The sequence below is a fragment of the Acomys minous genome (assembly GCF_964271855.1).
Source record: "Acomys minous genome assembly, chromosome: 9".
NCBI classification, from domain to species: Eukaryota; Metazoa; Chordata; class Mammalia; order Rodentia; family Muridae; genus Acomys; species Acomys minous.
Window position 1 is genome coordinate 34546280 of NC_140490.1, and position 25727 is coordinate 34572006.

Here is a 25727-nt window from a genome sequence, read left to right on the forward strand (position 1 = left end):
AGACTTAAAAAGGGACTTCTCACTGTGCTAAGTTATATACATTGGTCTTCTGGGCAGAGGGAAGGAGCCCTCTTTCATGGTCTGAAGTCTGTCTGTCTTCCCTGAGCTCACATTGAAGTGTTTGTTTCCCACACCTCTACTGTGACACAAAGCTGTGCTCTACTGCCTTCTTCGCAATGTGAGCTTCAGGGCAGATTACAAACAATGGTGATGCTAGCATGCCTGAACCTCACCTCTTTTGTAAAGATAGAAAGATTCGTGTAATCGGCCCGCATCACCTCTCATGATCAAATGGACTCCAGATGAGTGCCCCTGTCATCTACAGCCTATGGCCTATTCCAGAGGGGCAGGGAGGGGAATTCCTTCCCCATCCTTGGTTTTGGGACTCCTCTCCCTCAAATGCCAAGAACTTGTGCCTAAAGTTTCAAATGTACAAGTTTCTTCCTAGCCTACCTAACTTTATCTTCTTTCTGACACACACACACACACACACACACACACACACACACACACACACACACACACACACACGTTTCAGCATAGTCCAAGTGTTTCCTCAAAATCTGCACCCAGGACAACACTGAAGTGGCTAGTCCCAGGTGGTCCAACCTCACAGACTGCTTCAACTAGGCCTGCACCTTCCAAGGCCCAGATGGTTCCACAGCCTGGACAGCGAATGAAACAGGACTTGATCAGCACCTTGATCTTAGATTCCCCCCAAAATGTTGTCACCCCAGACAGCAGGAAACAGTCTAGAGAACACATGGCCCTCATTCCTGCCTCATCAACACCTTTTCCTAGCTCCTCATTTTTTGTTTTGTTTTGTTTTGTTTTTCGAGACAGGGTTTCTCTGTGTAACAGCCCTGTCTGTCCTGGACTCACTTTGTAGACCAGGCTGGCCTGGGATTCACAGATATCCACCTGCCTCTGCCTCCTGAATGCTGGGATTAAACGCCACCACACCCAGCCATAGCTCCTCATTTTTAATTAAACAAGAAGAAAGGAATGTTAAGATTACAGGCAATTCCAATAGCCTACTCTCAGGGACCTAGCAACTGCTATGTCATCACCTGCTGCCATCACCTGCCAAAGCCAAGTACACCAGGTGTGTGTTGCTTATAAAAGGACCTGCTCAAGCCAAGCGTGGTGGTGCACACATGTAATCCCAGCACTCTGGGAGCAGCCAGGACAACAAGAGAAACCCTGTCTCAAAAAACTGAAATAAATAATAAATAAATAATAAATGGACCTGCTCACCACCCTAGCTCTCTCTCTCTCTGTCCTTGGAGTTCCAATGTGTCCACCTCCGCCTCCTCTCTCTCTCTCTCTCTCTCTCTCTCTCTCTCTCTCTCTCTCTCTCTCTCTCTCTCTCTCTGCCCTCAAGGCTCTCTGGCTGCCTCTACCCCTTCCGCAGGTCCTCACTTCTCTCCTCTCCCCCAATAAACCTCTCTTGTACCAGGTCTGTTGCACGGTGTAGTTTCCCTGGGCCAGGCCTTGCCTCTGGCCTGCCAAAGGTACTTATTATTTCATAACAACCAGCTTCCTCAAGTTTCTGCCACTTTGTCTTGCAGCATGATACACTGTATCCTTGAACTGTGAGTCAAAATAAACACTCCCTTACCTTGCTTTGGTCAGAGTATTTTATCATCTCAACAGAAAGGCAGGAAAGACAAAAATAAAAAACTCTTATCCTGGGGACCAGCAATCCCCAATTCTACACCCTAGAGATATTAAAATGACTGGCCACCCACATTTCTATTGCGGTGACTAGATTTATGCTAGCTCCATGCAAGCCTTAATCATCTGAGAGATCTCAATTGAGAAGCTGCCTCCAAAGATCCGGCCGTCGGCAAGTCTGTAGAGCATTTTTCTTAATTAGCGATTGTGGATGGTGCTATCCCTGGGCTGGCAGTGCTGGGTTCTTCAAGGAAGCAGGCTGAATGCTTGGTGTTGTACTGCTTTTGTCCTATGACCATAAAAGTTCATGAAATGCTTCCACATGGAACCTGAATCTGGGTTCCGAGGCCATGCTCACTCCTCTTTTGAGTCAGAACAAACTCTTGTTCCCTTTGCATGGAGAGCTTGCTTTGCATCCACATCCACAGCTGGGGGCCCAGATGGATGAAAAGGGAGAGGCAAGGCACGTTCTTTCCCCGTCTCCTGGGAAAGAAACACCATGCTTTGCTCCTCAGCCATCATCGGAAATGCAGGCTTGCACACTCTGACCTGCACCGCGCACGTCCTCAGGCCTGCAGACCAGCACTGAGCCAGCACAGTACCAAGGTGTCTGGTTCTCCCACTTGCCTGTAGCTGGTAAGTGGCCTCTCAGCCTTCATAATCATCACACAACTGTATCTGTAGCTACCTCTAAGCTTCTTAACCCATGCGTATTATTGCTCTGTTTCTCTGGAGACTTCCAGTGAGACAGATGCTTACCTGATAGTTTCTGCACGACTGTAACTGTTTTCCTACAATGGGACAACTGTTTCTCACTCAAAAACATTTCACTTAGTTAACTTATTATAGTTTGTGATTGGTGGGAGAGACTGTACGTGTGTGTTTTGAGATGAGGTCTTACTCTGTAGCCTAGGATTCCAAGTTCTCAGTCTCTTCACAGCTGGGATATAGATATACATCACCACACCCAGCCTTTAAAGTCACATTAAAATCTAAAACTCATAATAGCAAGAAAACGTGTATTTCGGGTGGAATATGTAACTGCTGTGGAATTTTGTGTGGGCAAGTACTAACAACAACAAACAAGCCCATATAATCCCCATGATATAGTCATTTCACCTCTGAGTCCATATAGTTGAAAGAATTGAAAGCAAAGTGCTAGAGTGACAGAGTTCCATCCCCAGCAACACAAACTGAAAGCCATGCCTCAAGTAGGCATGTGTATCCCAGTGTTCACAGCATCGTTCACAAAATCCAAATACTCAAAGAGATGAGTAAGGCAAACAAAATGTGCTAGAAACATACAGCAGATAGTATACAGGAATGAAACACAGGCACATGTGACATACCATCATACTGAGTGAATAACTTTTGTTTGTTGTTTTTGTTAGTGTTTTTTGAGACAGGGTCTCTCTGTATAATAGCCCTGGCTGTCCTGGAAATCTCTTTGTAGACCAGGCTGGCTGGAACTCACAGAGATTCGCCTTAGGATTCTGCTTCAGTCTGCCTACCTGTGATGTCTGCCATGGGGGCGTGGCCCTGCCCAGAACAGTCCTACCTCACCCTTCCCTCTTCCTCTTCCTCTCTCTTCCCTCTCTTCTTGTCTGTCTCTGTCTCTCTCTGTCTCTGTCTCTCTGTCTCTGTCTCTCTGTCTCTGTCTCTGTCTCTGTCTCTGTCTCTCTCTCTCTCTCTCTCTCTCTCTCTCTCTCTCTCTCTCTCTCTCTCTCGGTACCCCTCTCCCCTTTCCTTCTCTCCCCATGCTCATTTAACAAACTCCTCTATAACATAAGTATCTGCTGCCTGGTACCTTACTATCTTATTTTATATTAAACATAAAGCCTCTACCTCCAGAGTGCTGGGATTAAAGGCGTGTGCCTCGACCTCCGGCTTGCATATAACACTTTTATCTGGTATCTCATAGTCCAAGCCAGGCTTGGTAGAGCACGCCTTTAACCCCAGCACTCAGGAGGCAGAGGAAGTGCCAGCAAAGGGGTGGCTTTAAGGTTCCTCCAGCATCGGTCAATCAGGCTGCACTGATTCAGGCCAAGCACGAGGGCAGGCAGCAGTTACGGGTGTGCGCAGGGCGTGCTAGCTGTTTGAGAGGCGGTTAGCAAAGTTATCTCCAGTGTTCCAGGTCAGAGAGGAACCGCAGCTGCTCACCAACGCGGCTGGCCCTTGGCTGGCCAGGTGGAGCTTGCTGACGTCGCAACGGGCCGTTGGCTACGCTCGCAGAGTAGCGGCCCATAGGTAGCGGCCCTGCCAAAGCCAAGGAGGCGGGGCCTCCGGAATAGCACCCTCCTATTGGCTCTCTCAGGAAGGCTGGCCCCGCAGTCTTCGGTCTCTATTGGTTCCACAAAGCGGAGACTGTGGCTGGGTCTGCGGCGCTTCTGTGTTGTCATTAGGCGACGAGTAGAGGACACGGGCAAGATGGCGGCTGGTGCTGTTCTGTTGCGGGGACCCTTGCGGCAAGTAGGTAGCAGCCCCCGGCGCGCCCTCGGCCGACCTGTACCTTCTATGAACCTCCTTCTCTCTCCTCGCCAGGTTTCCGGGCTGCTGAAGAGGCGTTTTCACCGCTCGGCGCCCGCAGCGCTGCAGGTAACCTGCCTCCGACGCTGGGCCAGGCCGGGAGGGAGTCCTCTGTCCCGAGAGCAGGCCTGAGAGCCGGGGGTGGCGTCTGCCCCGACGCCGGGTGGCATCGCGGGCCCTGGCGGCGGCCGCGTCCTGCCGAAGATTGGCGCTGCCTTTGTCGCCCCACGGTCCCACTCACACAGATGCCCAGGCCGGTGGCAGTCTAATAAGCCACCAGCTGCTTCCTTGACTTTTTTTTTTCCCAGCCCGAATTGTGGTAAAATATAACTTTAAAACCTTATGTGCTAAACGCAGGGATCATTGGCATCGAATGAATTCACTGTATATGCTATTCATTTCCAGAACTTTTTTGGTCATCCGAAATAGGAACTGTTAGAGGATAGTAGTAACGCACACTACTACATCCCATATTGTACTTTTCTAGCTCTATGCGTTTGCTTGTTCTAGAATGTTATGTAAGTTGAATTTTTTGCCCATGGGTGTCTGGCTTATTTAACTTGTCACAGTAGCTTTAAAGTTCATCCATGTATGTAGAATACATACATCAGAATTTGGTCCTTTGACAGCTTGATTCATATGCTTTGTACGTTTTATTTATATATTCATTCAAAGACAGGTATTTGGCTTGTTCCCACGGTTTGGATACATATTGAAGTAGCAGCTCCTGCATGGTGGATGTCAAGTGTTGTGCACTAGTGAGTGCGTAATACTCAGCATTAGACTTCCTTGCTAGTTCTCGGCCTCTTAGTACTCCACGGGTAGTGATAAAACAACCCAGCATGTTTTCTACCAGGAAACTGCCTGTGAGCTGCTTTAGCACTCCATCAGTTTTCTTGCCTGCCTGTACATGAAGCAGTACAGGTGTTCTGGACGCTTGTCATTAACATCTGGTGAAGGTTATTTGACATAAGTGTTACTTTTTAAGTTCTTGGAATTTTAATTCGTATGATATGCATTTAGCTGCTTTGTGTATGTGTGTGTGCACTTGAGGTCAACTTCCAGAAAATCAGTTTTCTCCATCCACCACATGGTGATGATGCACACCTTTAATCCCAGCACTCCAGAGGCAGAGGCAGGCAGATCTCTGTGAGTTCAAGGCCAGCCTGGTCTACAAGGCAAGTCCAGGACAGTCAAGGCTACACAGAGAAACCCTGTCTCGAGGGAAAAAAACAAACAAACAAACAAAAAGCCATCAGGCTTGCTGTCTTGCCTCCTCAGATTCTTGGAACCGTCAGCCTGAATGCTAAATTTCTGGGCAGCCTAGGTAAGTATAAAGAAGGGAGCCTCCACAGTATCCTAACTAATCCTGTGGCGTGTTTTCTCTTTATATACCTGTGCCAGCTGACAGTTCGTGAAGCTATTAATCAAGGTATGGATGAAGAACTAGAAAGAGATGAAAAGGTATTTCTGCTTGGGGAAGAAGTTGCCCAGTATGACGGTGCTTACAAGGTAAGAGAAGTAAATAAACCTATGTAAAATTGAAAAGCATCCATTTGCCCTGACAAACACTTGAAAGTCATGGGGTTGAATCTTAATTGTAGGTTAGCAGAGGCTTATGGAAGAAATACGGTGACAAGAGGATCATAGATACTCCCATATCAGAGGTAAGCCTTCCAGACAAGCTTTGAGGGGCTAGTTGAGTAGTCACAGTTTTAATTTCTATGGACTTTTTCTTAGGCTGGTGTTTGCTTTACAGATGGGCTTTGCTGGAATTGCTGTTGGTGCAGCTATGGTATGTAATATTATTTATGAAGTTATCCAAAGAGATTTCCTTTAATATTTTTTGTAAATGTTGTTTGCATGGGCATAGTGGTGTTTGCCTTTAATCCTAGCACGCGAGATGGGGGTGGGGAACAGGAGAGGCAAAGGAGAGATGCCTCAGTGGTTAAGAGCACTGGCTGTTCTTCCAAAGGTCCTGAGTTCAATTCCTAGCAACCACATGGCGGCTCAGAACCATCTAAAATGGGATTTGCCCTCTTCTGTCATGCAGCATACTTGCAAATAGAGCACTAATAGACATAAATACATTAATCTTTTTAAAAAAAAAAAGAGAGAGAGAGACAGGTGGATCTCTGATTTCAGGGCTATCCTGATTCACAAAGTGAGTTCCAGGATAGCCAGGGCCACACAGAGAAGCCCTATTTCCAAAAATAAAACAAAACAAAAGCTATTTGCATGTGGAAAAAATGGAGTGGTTATTTACCACCCTTCCATGTTCTATTTAGTCTTTTTAACGTTGATGTTTTCCACTTGACAGGCTGGACTGCGGCCCATCTGTGAATTTATGACCTTCAATTTCTCTATGCAAGCCATTGACCACGTTATAAACTCAGCAGCCAAGACCTACTACATGTCTGCGGGCTTTCAGCCTGTGCCCATAGTCTTCAGGGGTCCTAATGGAGCCTCAGCAGGTGTAGCTGCTCAACACTCACAATGCTTTGCTGCGTGGTATGGGCACTGCCCAGGTTTAAAAGTGGTCAGCCCCTGGAATTCTGAGGACGCAAAAGGACTTATTAAATCAGCCATTCGTGATAATAATCCAGGTCAGCATAGTAACCCTGGGTTTCTTTTGAACATTAAAAAACTGACACGAACTCTCTGCATATAAGGAGCCATCAAGGGCATCTTGGGAGCCTTAGATATAATATAGCTAATGATTTATGAATAGTAAAGATAGTAAAAAAAAAAAATATGGTTTTTTAGGCCTGGCATGGTGGCTCAAGCCCTTAATCCCAGCACTCAGAAGCAGAGCCAGGCAGATCACTGTGAGTTCAAGGTCATCCTGGCCTGCAAAGCGAGTCCAGGACAGCCAAGGATACACAGAGAAACTCTGTCTCAAACCCCCCCCCACCCCCCAAAAAAGTGGGGTTTTTTTTCTCACTCTAGGGGGCTTGTTATTCACTGCATACCCAAACCATAGGTTTGCCCTCTTTGCCCAGACTGCAGCTGTCAGCATGTGAGCCAGCCCGAAGCTTCTAGATGTGATAGAAGCCAGCTTCTTACTCCCAGGATGATTTCCGTGGGTATGCATTTGGGTTGATTTGTCTGGTTTGTTGTCTGAGAGCTTACAGTGTCTTGCAGTGGTGATGCTAGAGAACGAACTGATGTACGGCGTGGCGTTTGAAATTCCTGCAGAAGCTCAGTCAAAAGACTTCCTGATTCCTATTGGAAAAGCCAAAATCGAACGGCAAGGTGAGAGCACCCTGGTATACGTGAATATTTACTGTAGCCATTTTGTTTGTTTGTTTATATAGGTCAGAAGTTACTACTACGTAGTTTGACTTAAAAAGTTAGGCTTTTCTTAATCGTCTGGTAGGTTGTATTTCATGTCCATAAATACAATTTCACTACATAGTGTAGTGAAATAAGCTGAAGGTTTGATAAGATAAGCTATAGCTGGCTTCAGCGTGCTACATTAGTTCCTCTGACCTGTAATCTGTGACCACTTTATTTCAGGAACCCACATCACTGTAGTTGCCCATTCAAGACCAGTGGGCCACTGCCTAGAAGCTGCAGCTGTACTGTCTAAGGAGGGAATCGAATGTGAGGTACGTGCGGGGGTTGGGGGGTTTGAGACAGAAAAATCTCCTTTTAAGACCCAGGGCTGAGCTGAGAGTGGTGGTGCATGCCTTTAATCCTAGCACTCAGGGAGGTAAAGGCAGGCAAATCTCTGAGTTCAAGGACAGCCTAGTTTACAAAGGGAGTCTAGGACAGCTAGAGCTACAAAGAGAAACCCTGTCTCAAAAAACAAAAAACAAATAAAAGGCCCAAGGCTGGTGAGTCGGCTTAGCAGGGAAAGTCGCTGCCAAACCCTGACAGTCTAAGGTTAATCCCTAGGAGCCACTTGGTAGTTGGGGAACCAACTACTGCTGAATTCTACATGTATGCTACAGCAAACTTCTACGTGGTATTGTGTGCATTGCATGCAGGCGCGCGCGTGCGCGCGCACACACACACACACACACACACACACACACTCTCTCTCTCTCTCTCTCTCTCTCTCTCTCTCTCTCTCTCCAGAAGCTGTGAATGCATGCAGGCAGAGCACTGTATACATAATAAATAAATCTTAAAACAACAATAGAACAAGCCAACCGTGACAGCCTTAGCTTGCTATCCCAGCACTGGGGACATAGTACTAGGAGGATTCCTTGGGCTTGGTAACCTGACCAGGCAGTCCAACCAGCCAGTTAGTTCCAGATTCAGTGATACCGTTTCTTTTAAAAAAAAAAAAAAAAGGCAGAAAGCAATTGAGGAAGAAACCTGAGGTCATCGCTGATTCTTCACATATGTGCACATACAAGCACACACCCAAGATCCAGCCTGGGCGTTAGACTTCAGAAGTAACTGACTAATTTCCTGTGCAGAACCTACCAAGTAGTACTTAGTACTGCTGTGTTTCATAGGCTATAAAAATGAGGACAATAGAAGTCTTACTCCATCATAGGGTGTCATGGTATAGGGACCGTGCGCATTACCACTCGGCTACTTATTTTGGTAAGAGGGCTGTTGAAGCCAAGAAGGTGAGTGAATCCTGTAGGTGAGGAGGCTTCCTGGGCCGGATCCAGGCTTCTACTTTACTTACAAATTCTCATTTTACTTTTTGCTTGTTTGAGACACGGTCTCGCTGTGTAGCCCACACTGTCTTCAAACTTGGGTCATCCTGCCTCAGCCTCCCAAGTGGTGAGGTTACAGGCGCGCTCTGCTATACTGGTTTTCCTTTCTGTCTCCATGGTGCATCTATTGAAAGGCAGATTCAGTTTTCTCAGATCCAGAGATTAACAAAAAAAAAAAAAAAGAAGTGGTGAAACCCCTGGCAATGGGCAAAGAGACACCTTGGTGGTGGTGGTGTTCTTATATCAGCCAGGGGCAGAGCAGATGGCAGTCCTTTGTTCATCCTAGCTTGATGCCTGCCTTGGTGGTCAAAGCTGTTTCATGCCTAGGGCACATAAGAAAAAAAAGGAGAAGTGGTGTTTGGGGGTCAAGGCTGTATTTGTCTCTCAGATTCTATAAAGCCTATTTCTTGCGTTGTCTTTAGGTAATAAATCTGCGTACCATCAGGCCAATGGACATTGAGACTATAGAAGCCAGTGTCATGAAGACAAACCATCTCATAACTGTGGAAGGAGGCTGGCCACAATTTGGAGTAGGAGCTGAGATTTGTGCCAGAATCATGGAAGGTATTTAAAAAAACAAAACAAAACACAAAAACCTGGTTCTAAAATGCAGTCAAACTGTAGTGAACACTGACTGGGAAGAGAGCTAAAGCTTCAACTTGTCAGTTAGGGTATTGTCCTTAGGGTAAGTGTTGTAAAAGTGTTGGTTTTTCCAGACAGGGTTTCTCTGTGTAGCCTTGACTGTCCCGGACTCACTTTGTAGACCAGGCTGGCCTTGAGCTCACAGTGATCCACCTGCCTCTGCCTCCCAAGTGCCAGGATTAAAGGCGTGCGCCACCACTGCCCAGCTAGTACTTTTCTTTTCTCTTCCTGAATCCCAAGTCTGCCTCTCAGGTGAGCCTCCTTTCTTCCCTAGGCCCTGCATTCAATTTCCTTGATGCTCCTGCTGTTCGTGTCACTGGGGCTGATGTCCCGATGCCTTATGCAAAGATCCTAGAAGACAGCGCCATACCTCAGGTCAAAGACATCATATTTGCAGTAAAGAAGACTTTGAATGTCTAATTTGGACTTTGAATGTCAAGTCATTGAAATTTATTTAAAATACTTGTTGATACTTGTTTGGGACTTTACCTGTGTACTGCAAGACTTAAGCAGTCATAAAGTTAGTGCTAAAGCAGCAGGTGTCTCTGTAAGGTAAAAAGTTTAAATGTGTTTCTGAGGGGAACACTCTCCACTCCCTGCCCTAGATGCTGTGCTTTCTTTGTCTGTTACTGTTGTCTAAATCTTTAAATAAGATTAATATGAAAATGTGCCCTCTTTCATTAGAAGGGCCAAGATAACGCCAGAGTCCTGATGAAGGATATACCCCAAAAGATAACTTATATGTCTAAAAAGTATATTATCTACATTTGATGTAAATGTGTTTTGATAAGGAATAAAGGGGATTCCTACCTATGAGTAATTGTATTTCTATTCATAATGTGTGGAAGTCTTGGAGTACTATTAAGAAATTACTGTCAAGCTGGACAGTGGTGGTGTACCCTCTTAATCCCAGCACTTCAGGAGGCAGAGGCAGGTGGATATCTGAGTTTGAGGCCAGCCTGGTCTACATAGATTTCCAGAACAGCCAAAGCCAGAGAAACCTTATCTTCAAAATTCAAAAAAAGAAAGAAATTGGAGAGACTTTGACTGTTCCTAGCTGGGCCAGAACTATCTGTAGACTCGGATCATAGATCACCTGACTCTGCCTCCCAAGATACCACACCTGGCCCTGATTGAAGCTTTTTTCTTTCCAGGGCCATGTGCCTGTTAGCTGAGTGCTCTACTACTCAACTACACCCCCAGACCCTACTATTTGCTTTTATTCATATACTTGAAACTATGCAGAACTGAAAGCAGAAGCACTCAGGCCCACATTTCCACCAGGGACTGCCCATTAGGCCACATTTCATGAATCCACAGCCTCTTTTTGAGGCAGGGTCTCATGCAGCCCAAATTGGCCTCAAACTAATTATGGAGTAGACGATGCTACAGACATACACCATCATGCTGGAGACAGACCCAAGGCTTCCTCAGTGCTAGACAAGCACTCTGCCAGCCCTGTCTGTAACTCGTCACCCCTAATTCTAACAGGGCTACTTTTAAAATGGAAGGAGAATTTATGCCAAACCCAGTCACTCTGTTTATATGAGTCTGTTCAGAACTTGATAGCAAAGAGTAGTTTAAACAAGTCATAGAAGCATACATAAGGAGACAGGGTAGAGGAAGGAAATTTGAGTATACTTTGTGACTACAGTTTGCTCTCATCTGAAATACCTAGCAAAGTCACAACATACTTTCTTGACATGATTTATTTTAATAAAAAATACAGCTGAACATGTATCACATTACATGAAACTATACACAATGACATTCTTTCTGCATAGTAACCAACACTGATGTATTTGAATTTTAAAATGGATTTCTTATAATCCTTTAAAGTGCAATTTATTTAAAGTTTTAAGCAAATCATAGGATAAAGGATTACTAATAACTAAGTAACATCAAAAAGATGCTGAAGTTGAATAAGTGAAGTCAGAAGAGATTGCTATGGATGCTGATGCACCTGTACTGCTGGCCCTCCCTCTCCCCCAAACGCCGCAGTTGCTGAGGATGAAGACAGTCCTCTAACCGGCAAGTGCTCTCTCCATGGTTTATGTTGTTTCAGTAACTGTAGCTGAGGACTGTGAATCCAGAGTGGCGGCCAGCGCTGTGAGATCTCACTGAACCTGAGGCTGAGGAACACTCCATGTCCTGCGTGAGGGGGTGAGAGCTGCTCCTCTGCCTCAGCAGGTCACTGCTACGGTGACAAGTGTTAGCATGGGAGAAGGAAGGGAGGACAGCACAAATGGGAACTACCTAAGAAATAACCAAACTATGCTTCGGAGGAATGAGCTACGAGAATACTTCAGATAGAGTAGGAGGGATAGTAACAGAGGTCATTCGCTGCTGTGACAAAACGCTGTCATTGCTTTTTTTTTTTTTTTTATCATTTTTCCTTTAGCTGGTGAAAGTAATGACTCCCTTATGCTGCTGCCCCTAAAGGAAGCCCATTAGAGTCACAAAGGAACAAAACACTCATTAAGGCAGCAATGCTGGCCCCATTTTATTCTACTTGGGGAGCATTTCCCTCTTGAAAAGCCTCTTAACTGGCATGTGTCTGCAAGACTGGCTGTGCGGGCTCTGCAAGGACTCACCCAGGAAGGGACTTGAGGGAGGCTGTGCAAGGACTCACACAGGAAGAGGGGCTGCAGGTGGCAGTGCCACAGAAGAGCCTGCCCTCCCAGTGTAAACAGCAAGCATCAGCCAATCTTAGGAGCACTGTGATCACAAGTTTTGGCTTTCCTCAAAGTTCCCTTTTGGAAATTCTGGATAGAGCTGAGCAAGGCCCCACGGCTCTCCCCGTTCACAGCCTGGGGCAGGAGCGGAGCAGGTGTCTCTGTGCCTGTTGGCAAGGGACCTGCTGGTGGAGGCAGAGGTGGTGGAGGAGGTGGAGGTAATGCAGAAGACAGCCCTGCGGAGGAAAGGGGAGAGGGTCAGTGCTCCATGCTCCATGCTGCGGCTGCTGCTCAGGCCACAGCAGAGTGCAATCTGGGGAGACTAAATGTTCTCAGGGGGGCCAAGAAAGAACCCAGTATTCAAGATGTCTTCAAACATTGATTAAACATAAGAATTAGAAGCAACGAAGGGGCTTAAAGGTTATTTCCTTCAAATGACAGTCATGTGAGAAGAGAATCAAATCAAGTATCGGAGGTTATGTGAAACCACAGTGACATCTCTCCCTGGAGTAGCTCTGACTATTTCCAGCTGTATAGCTTAGGTTCAGGTCAGATCTGCTTACTGAGCTCACATCTCTGCATGCAGAGTTGGCCCACAGTTTCTTCACGAAATACTTAAAGGATGTGGTTGGCTAGAGTAGGCCAGCAAACCCAAGGGATCCTGTCACTGCCTCCCCAGCTTTGTGGTTTTACATATCATCTCATTCATTCTGGGTTTTAGGAATCCAAATTCAGATGCTCGTGCTTGCATGGCAAGCATTTTATAGCCAACCTATCTTGTAGTACCACACAACTGCATCTTCACTTGAAAAGCAGAGTGTAAGTGGTAAAGAGAGTATATGGAGAGCAGAGACAACCTGATGACAAAAGCCGGAGTGACCCCTGTTAGAATGACAGGCCACTCAGGACACTCCACGAGGAGCCAGTGCTAGCTACATTACTCAAGTCCCTGAGAGTCTTAGTTTGAATAATTCCCTATGCTGCATTAAGGAAATATAAAATGCTAATACTTGTCAGGAGAAATTTAGAGAAAAGGGCTCTCCCTGGCAAGGCCATTCTCAGGGTGAAGTCTTTCAGGAACTGTTCCTTTTCACAGTAGCCTAACCCAAGAACAGAGTGAGTGAGTGAGTATACATGTCTCTTGTGTGTGTGCTGGAGCATCAGGGATCCTGGGCAAGGAGGGAAACTGGGTACCTAAAACATCTCTCGGCTTCCAGGCACCTGTATACTACAGTGAACTTCTTAGATGGTGTCAATCAAGGCCTAGGAGCCCCTTTACTTGCTGAGCCATCTGGTCAGTCCCCAGATTTCATTTTGTTGTTGCTGTTGTTTTTAACTTGGCAAACTGTTCTCTCCAAAGTAACGTACAGAACCATCACTGCTGTAATAGACTTCAGCCTGTGGCTGTCACACACACTGTGGCTCTCTCAGCCCCTACTTCTATGTGTTAACTCTACCCTCTACCCCTCCCTGGGATACTCTGCTGTGAGCTGCAGGAATAACAGGCAGGACACCTTGTCCACTAAATGTGGATGAAAAAATGAATGGTTCAAGGTCACCAAGAAAATAGTCAAGTAAATGTGTCATCACTAAGCACCAACAAGCAATGGCTGGAATCCTTGATTCACAAAAGCCACTTACCTTCCTTTCTATCTTTACCTCAACCTAAGGCAGCTGAAATGAAAGAATCACACAAATGCATCTCATGCTCTGCAATCGTGGCATTCTCAAATAATGTAGCAACAATACAGATAAAGGTTAGGTACAGACGAACGGACACAACAGTCTACGTCGGTTTCACTCAACAATGAATGGAAGTGAGTTAGGCTTTATGTTAGGGTGGATTGTGGAAGACATCGTGGCTCTCTGGGGGCTATAAAGGACGTTACCATGCAGTGATTCCGGGGATGAGAAGCCCAGGTGGATTGAGAGCATTTGGGTAATAATAGTGAGATGCTGGGGTGGAGGAGGTCTCTCTTGAAGCTCTTGGGACTGAGTCTCTTGACAGCATGCAGTACCAAGGCTGCCATGAAGGCCACTAATACCCCAAACACCAGGTACTATCCTGATGGCCAGAGAAGGGCAGTAGAAATGTATTGTGATGCTCTGGATGCTCTGGACCAGGAGCCGTAGGTTCCTCCCTCCCATCTTTGTGCTCAGACACCTGGGGTTGAGGAATCACTGCAGGGTTAAAGGTCAGAAGACATGCTTGGGCTGCAGCAGCACTGGGGGCCCTGCATGCCGGAAACTGGCCATCCCAAGACGGGCTGCCCTCCAGTCCAGGGTTCAGGAAGCTGGCTAGAGACAGGCCCAGGGGCTTGAATTCCTGGGTGAGGGTGGTGATCTTGGCATACCACAGCTTGGCTTCACAGAGAACCAACCTTTGAGTCTGGCCTCACAACCTTACATGCTCTACCAGAATCTGGGAGTTGGGGTGGGTTCAGTAAAATGGGTCTTTATTTTTTAAGTGGAGGCCGAAACTGTCGCTTAAACTCCTCAAGAGGCTGCGGTATCAATATACCATCTAACATACTATGCCTGTATGGTGAAGGGAAGAGTGAGTCCTGACGCCTGCTCACAGGGACTGGCCTAGCCTGTGCCTGTGTAACAAACAGAGGAGACTGTGTGAGAAAGGGAGCTACTCATTCCAGTGTGGAAGAGTGAACACCTGATGCCTGCCCACAGGGACTTGGGCCAACCAGTCCCAAAGGGCCAGATGTTCCATGAAGCATGATTTTCCTCATTAGGCCTGTCAGAATTATAGCAGGACTTGGTGTGTACATTAAGGCAAAGAAGGATAGACTCCAGCCTCTAGGGGATACTACAAGTTGAGGGAAGGCCCTAAGAACTAGAAAGGTAAAGCTGCGAGAGGCAAGAACACACTGGGAGCTCAGTCTCTGAGGATAAGCTCCGTCTATTCATTGTCTTTGGGCACTTTAAGTCTTCTAGCTTCTTCTAAAGGTTAGTGAGTATAAGATCACAGCATTAGCAACACTGTCAGGAAAGAAAAAGGGGAAGGGACAGAGAACAAAGAAGCTGGCAATTTGCCCTATGAAAAACCTGAAACTGCCTGATGCATGTACTATCTCTGTGCCTGAACGCTAATTACCCGCAGGCCACAGACAAGAGGAAAGAGCAGACAAATTCCATGCTGACTGGCAGTTACATGAGGTCACAGCTGGGATGGGGATGCTCCTGCAGGTCGGGCAAGGTAGCACACATCTTTAATCCCAGCTCTGTGAGTTCAAGGCTAGCCTGGTCTACAAAGCAAGTCCAGGATAGCCAGGGCTACACAGAGAGCCCCTGTCTGAAAACTAACAACAAAGTGCACCTGGAATGACAACCAGGTCAATCCCAGATTCTCCTAGCTCATGTTCTCTTGGACAAAAATCCTAATACTAGCCGACTTAACTTTCCCAGAAGTCCCTCCACCAGACCCAACAGGGATGTGGCAGTCAGCCAAGGGCCAGAAAGAGGATGCACCCTGGTACACAAAGAAAAGTTATGCAGTTTAGATCTTTAGAGGGTTGCTATGCCAGGCACATCTGTACACTCTTATAGAAACGACATTTGAAGTCACCTAGTCTTAAGCCAAGTTTAGTAATTTCTCCAGGTTTCTGTAGCTCTGGATGGGTAGGAAAGCTGGCCACTAGACCATACCAGACCCAGAAGACAGAAGTCACACCGAGTCACAGCAGTCCTCAGCTTTTTGGGCCACCTTTGCCTTGGTCTTGGTTAGATGTAGCATGTGTCACAAAGAACTTTTTTTTTTTGTCAATATTACAAAGCTAGGAAGTTATGCCGATAACCCAACTGCCTAATACTATGTCTTCCTTCTCAGTAACTAGGAACCAATATTTCAGTAGCACAACTTTGAGAGTAATAATTTCTAAAATTGCACTCAGATGCTATTGAGATGCAATTAGAGTCACATTTATAAACTAAAATTGGAGTGAAAAATGAAGATTTTAGAGGTTCATGAAGGAAATGAAATGAATACAGATGAAGTGACTTGGGGCCTTTTAAAGATGCTGCGTTTCACTGAAATGTTCCACAAAGGGAGTGCTCTCTTCTGCCTCCAGGTCTGTTCATCAGTGACACAAATGCATTGGGTCCAATCTCACACACAGAAACACAGCATCTTTAAAGCTGGATAAGTCAGGATAGCTTACGTTACCGAAAATTCACGTTCAAAGTGGTGCATGCTCTACTGAAGTCAGGGGAGAGAGAGAGAGAGAGAGAGAGAGAGAGAGAGAGAGAGAGAGAGAGAGAGAGAGAGAAGGGGGAGACATTATTATTATTATTATTCAGAGTTTAATGTCATTTAATCAAATAGTTAACAGTAAAGTGTTAGTCTGAGATGCATGTTAAGTATTCTCAGCTAAGCACGGTGGTGCATGCCTTTTATCCCACCACTTGGGGAAGCAGAGGGCAGATCTCTGTGAGTTCAAGGCCAGCCTGGTCTACAGAGAGAGTCCGGGACAGCCAGGACTCTGTGAAACAGAGAAAGCCTGTCTTGAAAAACCAGGGAGTAAAAAGTATTTTCACGGCAAAACTAGGGTACAGTTAGCCACAAAATGCCTTGGTTTACAGACACAAACATGAATCTTTCAGGGTACAGCAAATGAACAACTCACTTTCTTCACACTTTTCTAAGCCAGTTAGGTGCTTTGGGGGTAGGTGGGTGGAGACAGGGTTTCTTTGTGTAGCCCTGGCTGTCCTGGAACTCATTCTGTAGACCAGACTGGCACTGAACTCACAGAATCTACCTGTCTCCTGAGTGCTGGGAATAAAAGTGTGCACCACCACTCAACTAGATGCTATTTTTACGTAGTTATAAGCACAGAAATTTCTGTGAGCTCAAAAAAGGGAAAACTACTGCTTTACCAAAGTCTGATGATAATTTACTGCTTAAAAAGCCTTGCCATGAATTTTAACTAAAACGGCAAAGGTTTGTGAAGGAGAGATAAACATGTTTTTTGTTTAGATCACAACTGGGGGATGAGAAAAAGACTTGTGAGAGAGCAGGTGATGTTTATCCCCTTAGAAGTCAAACCATCATGTGGGGGAGACTGGTTTTTAACCAGCTGAAAAACATCCTTGAACAAATTCTGAGAGGAAGTATAAATGTGAGCCAAAAACAAGAGACAAGGCCTTTGGTGACTTGGGATAGTTTTGGCTGGTCATTGCTCCATTCTGAGACACTCCTAGAGAGAACCGCTTGAGGGAAGGCTTCGGGGCTCTGGGCTCTGGCTGAGGTTCTGGGTTCTGGTTGCTCCAGGTTCCAGTAGAAGAAATCCTGCTGACTACGCCAGGAAAATCGTTATCGGAACTGATATCCTTATGGTTTCATTATTATATTCCTTAATCTCTTTTTCCTATTGTTTAGGTTAGTCGAGTTATAAGTGAGGTGCTTTTGGTTAATAAGTTCATAATAAAACATATTTGCTAAGAAAATTGAGCCTACAGGTTTGTTAGTTTATTTATGTGTGATTGTTTTTTCAAGACAACCCACCACACCACCACGCCCAGCTGTGGGGTGTGTGTGCGTTATGTGTAGGGTGGAGTGTGTGTGTATTATGTGTGAGGTAGAGTGTGTATGTGCTGTGTGTGTATGTGTGTGTTATGTGTAGGGTGGAGTGTGTGTGTATGCTGTGTGTGTATGTGTGTGTTATGTGTGGGGTGGAATGTGTGTGTGCTGTGTGTGTATGTGTGTGTTATGTGTGGAATGGAGTGTGTGTGTGTGTGTGTGTTGGGTGTGGGGTGGAGTGTGTGTGTGCTGTGTGTGTATGTGTGTTATGTGTGGGGTGGAGTGTGTGTGTGCTCTGTGTGTATGTGTGTGTTGAGTGTGGGGTGGAGTGTGTGTGTGCTGTGTGTGTATGTGTGTGTTATGTGTGGAATGGAGTGTGTGTGTGCTGTGTGTGTATGTGTGTGTTATGTGTGGGGTGGAGTGTGTGTGTGCTGTGTGTGTATGTGTGTGTTATGTGTGGAATGGAGTGTGTGTGTGCTCTGTGTGTATGTGTGTGTTGAGTGTGTGTGGAGTGTGTGTATGGTACATAAGTGCCATCGCACAGTGTGGAGGTCAGAGAACAACTTGCAGAAGACAGTTCTCTCCTACCAAGTGGCTTGCAGGGATAGAACTCTGGTCACCAGGCTTGGCAGCAAGCACTTTTACCACCACTGAGCCATCACATTGGCCCATAGATCCTTTTAAAAGCCAGCTTCCCAGAAAGCCCTCTAGAGAAGAGGACATAGGCAGGCCCTCCTCTACAATGAAGAGATTAAAGACAAAGTCCGGGGAAGATTAATGTAGTGGTTTTACTTGGAAGAGGAATCTGCCACAGGGTCTGAGCTGAGCTTTGACTCATGGCTTTCATGCTTTTTCATTTGTCTAGAAGGTTTCTCTCTCTGAAACAGGGTTTCTTGGTGTAGCCCTGGCTGTCCTGGAACTCAGTAGACCAGGCTGGCCTCCAGTTCAAAGATCCACCTGCCTCTGCCTCCGGAAGTGCTGGAGTTAAAGGCACATACCACCACGATAAAAATTGTTATTTCAAGGGAACTACCAGTAGAAAACCTTACCAACCAGGCTTTAGACCCACAGAGAAGATTTTGTCTGCTTGAACTGTGCCTGACAGTTTGGGTATCATCTGGAGCCTGTCTGCTTCTCCCTGTAACCCAGGCTATACAGAGTTCCCAGTGAACCCCGGGCCTCCTGTAGGTATCTTGACTACATCTGGAGTACTATGTGTACCTGGCTTAGCACCGGAAATGCTAGGTTGCTAGGCGAACTCTGAGATTCATTACAGATAACAGCCAGTAGAGGTCAGAGCATGGTCTTTGGGATGAATAACTGTCAGTAATTTCATCAACAAAATCATTAAAGGAACGGAGTCATTAATTTGTCTCAGAAGCTTCTCCTGACAGCTACCCTGCTTGAACTTCAAAATGTGTTCTCCAGTTACAGTGCTGCCCCTGCTACTACTTTCCTACATGGAGCTTTCCCCCACACTCACCAGGCGCTACTAAAAAAATCCACTTTTTCTTCTCTTACTTTGAAAATTACAGGCCAGGTGTGGTGGCACCTGCCTTTAATCCCAGCACTCAGGAGGCAGAGGCAGGTGGATCGCTGTGAGTTCAAGGCCAGCCTGGTCTACAAAGGGAGTCCAAGACAGCTAAGGCTACACAGAGAAACCCTGTCTCAAAAGCAAAAACAAACAAAATGAACAAACTCATTTTATGTAAAGTTGCTATTCTATGAGATCGCTGCCATTTAAAGCAGAGGTAACTACAAGACCCCACCCCCACCCCCTAGCAGGGGCACTAGACTATGAGTGAAATGAGACAGCTAAAGATGAGAAAGGGAATAAGCTGCCAGAACCACAGCTCATACACATCTCCCTGTTAACCACGGCTAAGAAGCCTCAGAATCTTCTTCATTTCCTCAGTGTGTACAACACCATGTCATCGGGAAAAGGGCTCAAAATAGTCTCAACAGTAGTTTTCCAGAAATTTCTGGTCAGCCCAAACAGTTAATCTTCACAAGACAGTTCTATTTGGAAGTTCTCAGTTAAAATCTTTACAATCTGCTGAGAAAATCAAAGACAAGAGAATCATTCCCATGACCTGGCGTTTGGCTACATAAGACCGACCCTGACCCTAGAAAATTCTACAGGAATCCCTCTTAGCCATCAAGGAGAGGACAAATAAAACTAGCCCTCTTGCATTCACTTCTCCCCCAGGAGGCTTAGCTAGAGTCATTAAAGGCAGCCACTTTTAACACTCTTGGTGGCTCGTGGGCAATGCCATTAGCATTTAAGAGTATGGTACTGTCAGCTCATATGCCAACCCTGCCAAAGATCCCCCTTCAAACAGCGGGAGGAACTCTTTCAAGGACAGCTTCTTAGACACCTGGAAGGGAAAGTAGATATGCTGCCCCCTTGTTTTTACTAGATTACAAATAGTCAGAAAAAAGATCTTAGTTCAAAAAGGTAAGACATTATTACACAGAACTGTTGTTTTTCTAAGGTTTCCCAAAGACAAATACTTTGTGGGTTGGTTGTTTGTTTGTTGCAAAAAAACCCTCACAGTATCTGATTTGATTCCCACAGTGGAACAAAGGTTAGTGATGATTATCCAGGTTATCATGTGCTTCAGAGAACAGGACAGAGAGCAAATGGTTATCAGGAAATTCACTGGTATGGATGTTTTACTGTGTGCTCAATCAGCTCTGCTATGACAAACCCACAACAGGAGGGTCTAAAGGAGAAAGCTGTGGTAGGACAAAGGCCAGGACAACAGTGTGTTTGTTTTGCCCTAAGACACGCTCTGACCCAAGGAGCCTTGCAGGAGGCTTTTCAGCAAACAGCAAGCTTAAGCCAGAGAGGATAGGGGTGCTGCAGCAGTGCTTCCCCCAGCACTGAGCTTGGGAACCTAGCCTCCAGATAACAAGTATTGGGAACCTAGTCTCCAGATAACAAGTATTAGGAACCTAGTCTCCAGATAACAAGTATTGGGAACCTAGCCTCCAGATAACAAGTGTTGGGAACCTAGCCTCCAGATAACAAGTATTGGGAACCTAGCCTCCAGATAACAAGTATTGGGAACCTAGCCTCCAGATAACAAGTATTGGGAACCTAGCCTCCAGATAACAAGTATTAGGAACCTAGTCTCCAGATAACAAGTATTGGGAACCTAGCCTCCAGATAACAAGTGTTTTCATTTGCATGTGTCCCTCTGGAGAAGACAGGTGGGGGTCTAACCCCTGAAATGCATGGCCAAGGCAAGGAGAGGGAGGGGCCCTGCCACCTTACACATTACCAACCTGCTGTGGAGGGTGGAGTTGGAGATGACGGGGATGTAAGAGGTGAGCTGGCCCCAGATCCTGCTAAGAAAAACAGAGAAACCTCAGGGGGAGCAAAGGCAGACATCTGAAGGTTGGTGTGAGCAGAGACTTAGCATTGTTTGAGAACGTGTACTTAGCCAAGGTGTGGAGCTTGTGCACAATGGAAGAAGAAAATTAGACCCAGTGGTGACAGGTTCTCATGCCGGGGCAGCGTGCATTCCCTTCACTAGCCACTAGGGCTTACTGACCAGTGAGGACATGGGTAGCATAGACACTGGTTACTGTATCTCTTCCTGAACCAATGACTATGGTCACAGCAGCCTTGTAGGAACCTTACCCAAGAGCACCTGGTAGCATTTACACACATGCTTTTACTTTCTTCTCCTTCCTCTATGCATTTGGTCCTTGTGGCTTTCTCAGCAGTTATTCTGTGTTAGCCTCCCAAGCACAGCGATCCCGGGCACAGACTACTACAGCTGACTCTGCTTCTGACACAGGGTCTTTCTCTGTAGCCCTGGCTGTCCTGGAACTCACCATGTAGACCTCAAACTCACAATCTGCCCCCTGCCTACTAAATGTTGGGATTAAAGGTGTGTGCCACCACACCAATTTCAGGCTTTACTCATTCATCCATTTGTTTGAGGCAGAGTCTCACTGAGGAGCCCAAACTAGCCTCAATCTCAGGATCTGGCCTCAACCTCCCGGACCCTGGAATTGCAGGCAGCGTGTGACCACACTCAGCTCAGTTCTCCTGTATATCTCTTAGTATCTCCTCTAAGGTGGGCCAACATCTTATCCGAACTGACCGAAAAAAATGAGGCATGACCTGTTGAAGACCAGCTTTGTGAGCAGGTACAATCAGTTAAAGAGGCTCAGCCCCAAAGTCTGTGGATTTTCTAGACCTTTTCTTGGATGAAATTTAGCAAACATTCTCATATTTGGGGTAAAAACTCTTTTATTTCACAGATTCGAAAACTAGCCTTGGATCACACAGGCTGCCCCTCAGTCTGGTCCAAAGTTGAGCATACATTAGGCTCAAAGCCAGCATGGCCAGAGGAGGGCAGCTGTGAATGACTGTGAAGGCTATCAGGACAGTTATTATAGTGACTGAGAGAGCGACTCAAGAGAGGCCCTCTGTACCACACTGGCCTTTCTTGAACAATGCTGCCATGCACGCACACACGCACGCACACACATACATGCACACAGACACAAAGACACACACACACACCACCACCACCACCACCGAGTCTACTCCTTAATCCACTGAGGGTCTGCATGGGTTCCAGAGCAGAGAGCAAAGTTTAGGCTAATCTCCATGTACACAGCAGGGCCTACCTTCCTCCCATGTCAAATGCTCCTGTCTCTGACTGACTGAACTTGCCAGTGGTGGAGACGTGAGGGATGAGTGTCGTCAGAGTTCTTCACTGGGGACAGAGTTGTAGTCTCTTCTTTCATTCCTGCACTGCTCAGTCAACTCTCCAATCCAGGCCTGAACTGCACCTGACGATGGGCCCAGGACAGCCTACAGCCACTTACCTGAGTTGTTGGAGCTGCTGTGCTTCACTGGCTGTTCTTCACTGTCCTCAACAGCAGATCGCTTTGACTTCTTTAAAGATAAAAGAAGGACGGGCAGTAAGCCAAGCTACATGCTAGCTGAGAGTTAGAAAAAAATTCCAGACAGACAGTTTAACCAGCTACAGAGAATGGTATATTCAGCTTCCTAACCCAATGCAGTGAATAAGCCACAAGCCAAAGGGGAAATCAAAACCAAGAATGCTGACGTAACTACCCAAGCTGACCACTTCCTCCAATTACATATGCCGTAATGAAGGGACCTACCAAGCCAGGAATGCTCTGTGTGTGTGTGTGTGTGTGTGTGTGTGTGTGTGTGTGTGTGTGTGTGTGTGTGTGAGTGTGTCCGTCCCCGTGTCCAAACTAGTCATCTGGATTTAAAACGAGAACACAGGGACAACAGGCTTACCTTTCGAGCTAAGATCTTTCTCCTTTTCCTTTCTTCCTCAGACCCGTGGTGTGACTGAGCTCTCGTTAGTCTTCGGTGCTGGTGAATCTTTAAGAGACCACAGTCCCCACAAGTCAGAGCAAGTCCCACCTGCAGGAGGCTCCTACGTGGTTGGCCACACTGAACTGCTAGGCAAACCAGGTCTTTGCTAGCCTGCTGTCTTGTGGCTCAGGTCTGCTAGGTGACAATGGTCCTCCTCACTTTCCCAACTCCTGCAGCCACCTCCCCTTACAGAATAATGTAGCCCCTGAGTACTGCCACCCACCTGCCCAGCAAGGCCTGACCACGAAGGACAGTCACCCCGTGTGTGTGCTTATTCCACACAGACTGAGCAGACTGAGCGGGGCTGTGAGATACTGTGCTCTGTCATAGCACTCAGCCCAAACTCTGGTTGAGAGCAGGTACGCACAAAATGTTTATGAAGTGAGCAGTCGAAAGCCGATGGCTGTGAGTGGGAAACTAAATGACCCCAGGGCAGCGAGGGACTGTGGCCGCCTTACCTGCTTCTGTTCCTCAACGAGCCTTTTCTCTATACACTCTTTAGCAATCCTCAGTGCCTCTTTTAATTTTGTGGGAATCTGAAAGGAGACGCAGTACAGGAGCTTCTGAGTGAAGGGCCTGAACACACGCAGCAGCAGCAGCAGCTGTTATCCCATGGGAGCCCCTCTAGAACAAAACCAGTTAAAGCCGCGCACTCCAGCCACACAAGCTACAGTCACCTTGCCAGCACTTTTGGGTAACAAATGCATAAATTTAAAACACAAACACACTATGTTTCAAGTATTTCAAGGGGTTCAAGAATTGCCAAGGCAATCTCAAAAAATAAAAAACAAGTCATCAAAATTATTACATTGTCTCACAAAACCTCATTTCAAAGCCAATTATTCCATAGATAATAGAGTAGAAGGAGAGTTCCAGAAGCACGTCCTCATGTAGGGAGACAATGGTGGTCCACAGAAGTGAGGCCAGCCTGGCCTACAAAATGAATACAGGACAGCCAGGGCTGTCACACAGAGAAACACTGTCTCGAAAAACAAAACAACAACACAACAAGGAAAGATCAACTACTTCAAAAGACTGTTGTTGGTAAAAATTAAAAATCTACATAAAAAGTAGTAAAATTAGATCCTTATGTCATATTGGAAAACTCAACATGGATGCAGGACCTAACTGTAATGCCTAAAGCCACAAAACATCTAAAGACAGGGAAGGAGCATCCACCCATCCTGGCACTGGATTTGCCAATATTTTCTTTCTACTTAAAAAAATTAGCCTACTTATTTGTCTATTTATTTTTTGAGGGTGCAGCTTCTCCCTGATCTGCTCAGACTGGCCTTGAATGCACCTGTGACCCTCCTGCTGCAGCATCCTCCGCTGCTGTCTGCCACCACCCATCCCCAGGGCGGGGCCTCTTTCTGGTAAGGTTGGGTAACTGTACAGCCCTGGCACTGTAATGTAGCCCCACCTGGCCTTGAACTAAAGATCCTCTTACCTCAGAGATTATAGGCAAAGATCATCCTACCTAGCTGGAAATGATTTCTTGAATATAACACCAAAAACATAAACAATGAAAGAAAACAATGAGTAACTTGGATTGGTCAAAATTGAAACTGTTCAACACAGGACATTGCTGACAATGAAATTTAAAGTTTTTCAGTACTTATAAAGACTTAATGTCAACAAGTAATGGTGGTGTATACCTTTGATCTCAGCACTCAGGAGGCAGAGGCAGGGGGATTTCTGTGAGTTCCGCGCCAGCCTGGTCAACAGAGCAAGTTCCAGGACAGCCAGGGCTACAGAGAGAAACCCTGCCTCAAAAAATAAAATAAAGACTCAGAATCAGAAGATATAAAGGAACTTCTGCAAATGAACAACAAAAATTAGTAACCCAATTTTAAAAAGGGAAAGGGGCTTAAATAGAAATTTCTTCAAAGAAAATATATAAATGATGATTAAAAAAAAAAATCTACCGGGCTGGAGAGATGGCTTAGAGGTTAAGAGCACTGGCTGCACTTCCAGAGGTCCTCAGTTCAATTCCCAGCAACCACATGGTGGCTCACAACCAGCTATAATGAGATCTGGTTCCCTCTTCTGGCCTGCAGGCATGCATGCAGGCAGAACACTGTGTATATACATAATAATAAATAAATCTTAAAAAAAAAAAAAAAAGAATTGTTTTTTTAAAAAATCTGCCTTACCAAATGGTGTTTTTTTCATCAGTTAGAAAGATATTCAACACTGAGGAAATACAAATTAAAGCCACACTAAGATATTGTATCTATTTGTAGACATTATGGTGGGCACTATTAAAAAATGTAAGCTAGGGTTTAGTGGTGCATGCCTCAGGAGGCAGGGGCAGGTGGATCTTTGTGAGTTCAAGGCCAGGCTGGTCTAAGAAGAGAGTCCAGGACAGACAAGGCTACACAGAGAAACCATATCTTGAAAAACAAACAAACAGAAAAGTAAACTAAGTTTGTTATGGTAGCACATGCCTCTAATCCCAACACTTGAGGAGCTGAGGTAGGAGAATTTGAGTTCCGTGCTAGCCTAAGCTATATAGCAAGTTTTGCACCAATTTGAACTACATAGTGAGACCCTGTGGCGAAAAACAAACAAAGAAGAAAAATAAAGACTTATAAAAAGAAACAGTTCTTGCATAGGAT

General features: G+C 45.9%; 2 protein-coding genes across 11 annotated transcripts in view; one reads left to right on the forward strand and one right to left on the reverse strand.

Annotated features, from left to right (window-relative positions):
* The first annotated feature begins 3991 nt into the window (after positions 1 to 3991).
* On the forward strand, positions 3992 to 11996 carry PDHB (pyruvate dehydrogenase E1 subunit beta). Of its 2 annotated transcripts, none has more exons than XM_084794524.1 (10): positions 3992 to 4146; positions 4219 to 4272; positions 5608 to 5715; positions 5808 to 5870; positions 5963 to 5998; positions 6524 to 6809; positions 7348 to 7458; positions 7723 to 7814; positions 9305 to 9446; positions 11590 to 11996. In XM_084794524.1, the coding sequence occupies exons 1-10, from the start codon at positions 4105 to 4107 to the stop codon at positions 11646 to 11648; spliced, it is 993 nt and encodes a 330-aa protein (XP_084650650.1). In that variant the 5' UTR covers positions 3992 to 4104; the 3' UTR covers positions 11649 to 11996. The 2 variants fall into 2 exon arrangements, with proteins under 2 accessions (XP_084650650.1, XP_084650649.1); XM_084794523.1 differs by lacking the exon at positions 11590 to 11996 and adding an exon at positions 9799 to 10340 and having other exon boundaries at positions 3993 to 4146.
* A 10-nt stretch (positions 11997 to 12006) lies between these two features.
* Positions 12007 to 25727, reverse strand: part of PXK (PX domain containing serine/threonine kinase like) — a 61482-nt gene continuing 47761 nt past the window's right edge. The window contains exons 14-20 of one of the 9 annotated variants that reach the window (XM_084794517.1): positions 23565 to 23642; positions 23026 to 23112; positions 22581 to 22650; positions 21021 to 21080; positions 16377 to 16406; positions 13841 to 13873; positions 12298 to 12435 (exon numbers count right to left, since the gene is read on the reverse strand). In XM_084794517.1, the coding sequence (XP_084650643.1) occupies positions 16390 to 16406; positions 21021 to 21080; positions 22581 to 22650; positions 23026 to 23112; positions 23565 to 23642 (312 nt within the window). In that variant the 3' untranslated portion in view covers positions 12298 to 12435; positions 13841 to 13873; positions 16377 to 16389. Of the gene's footprint in view, positions 12436 to 13840; positions 13874 to 16376; positions 16410 to 21020; positions 21084 to 22580; positions 22651 to 23025; positions 23113 to 23564; positions 23643 to 25727 lie in introns of all 9 variants that reach the window. The other 8 variants (XM_084794514.1, XM_084794512.1, XM_084794516.1 and 5 more) reach the window with 8 other exon arrangements.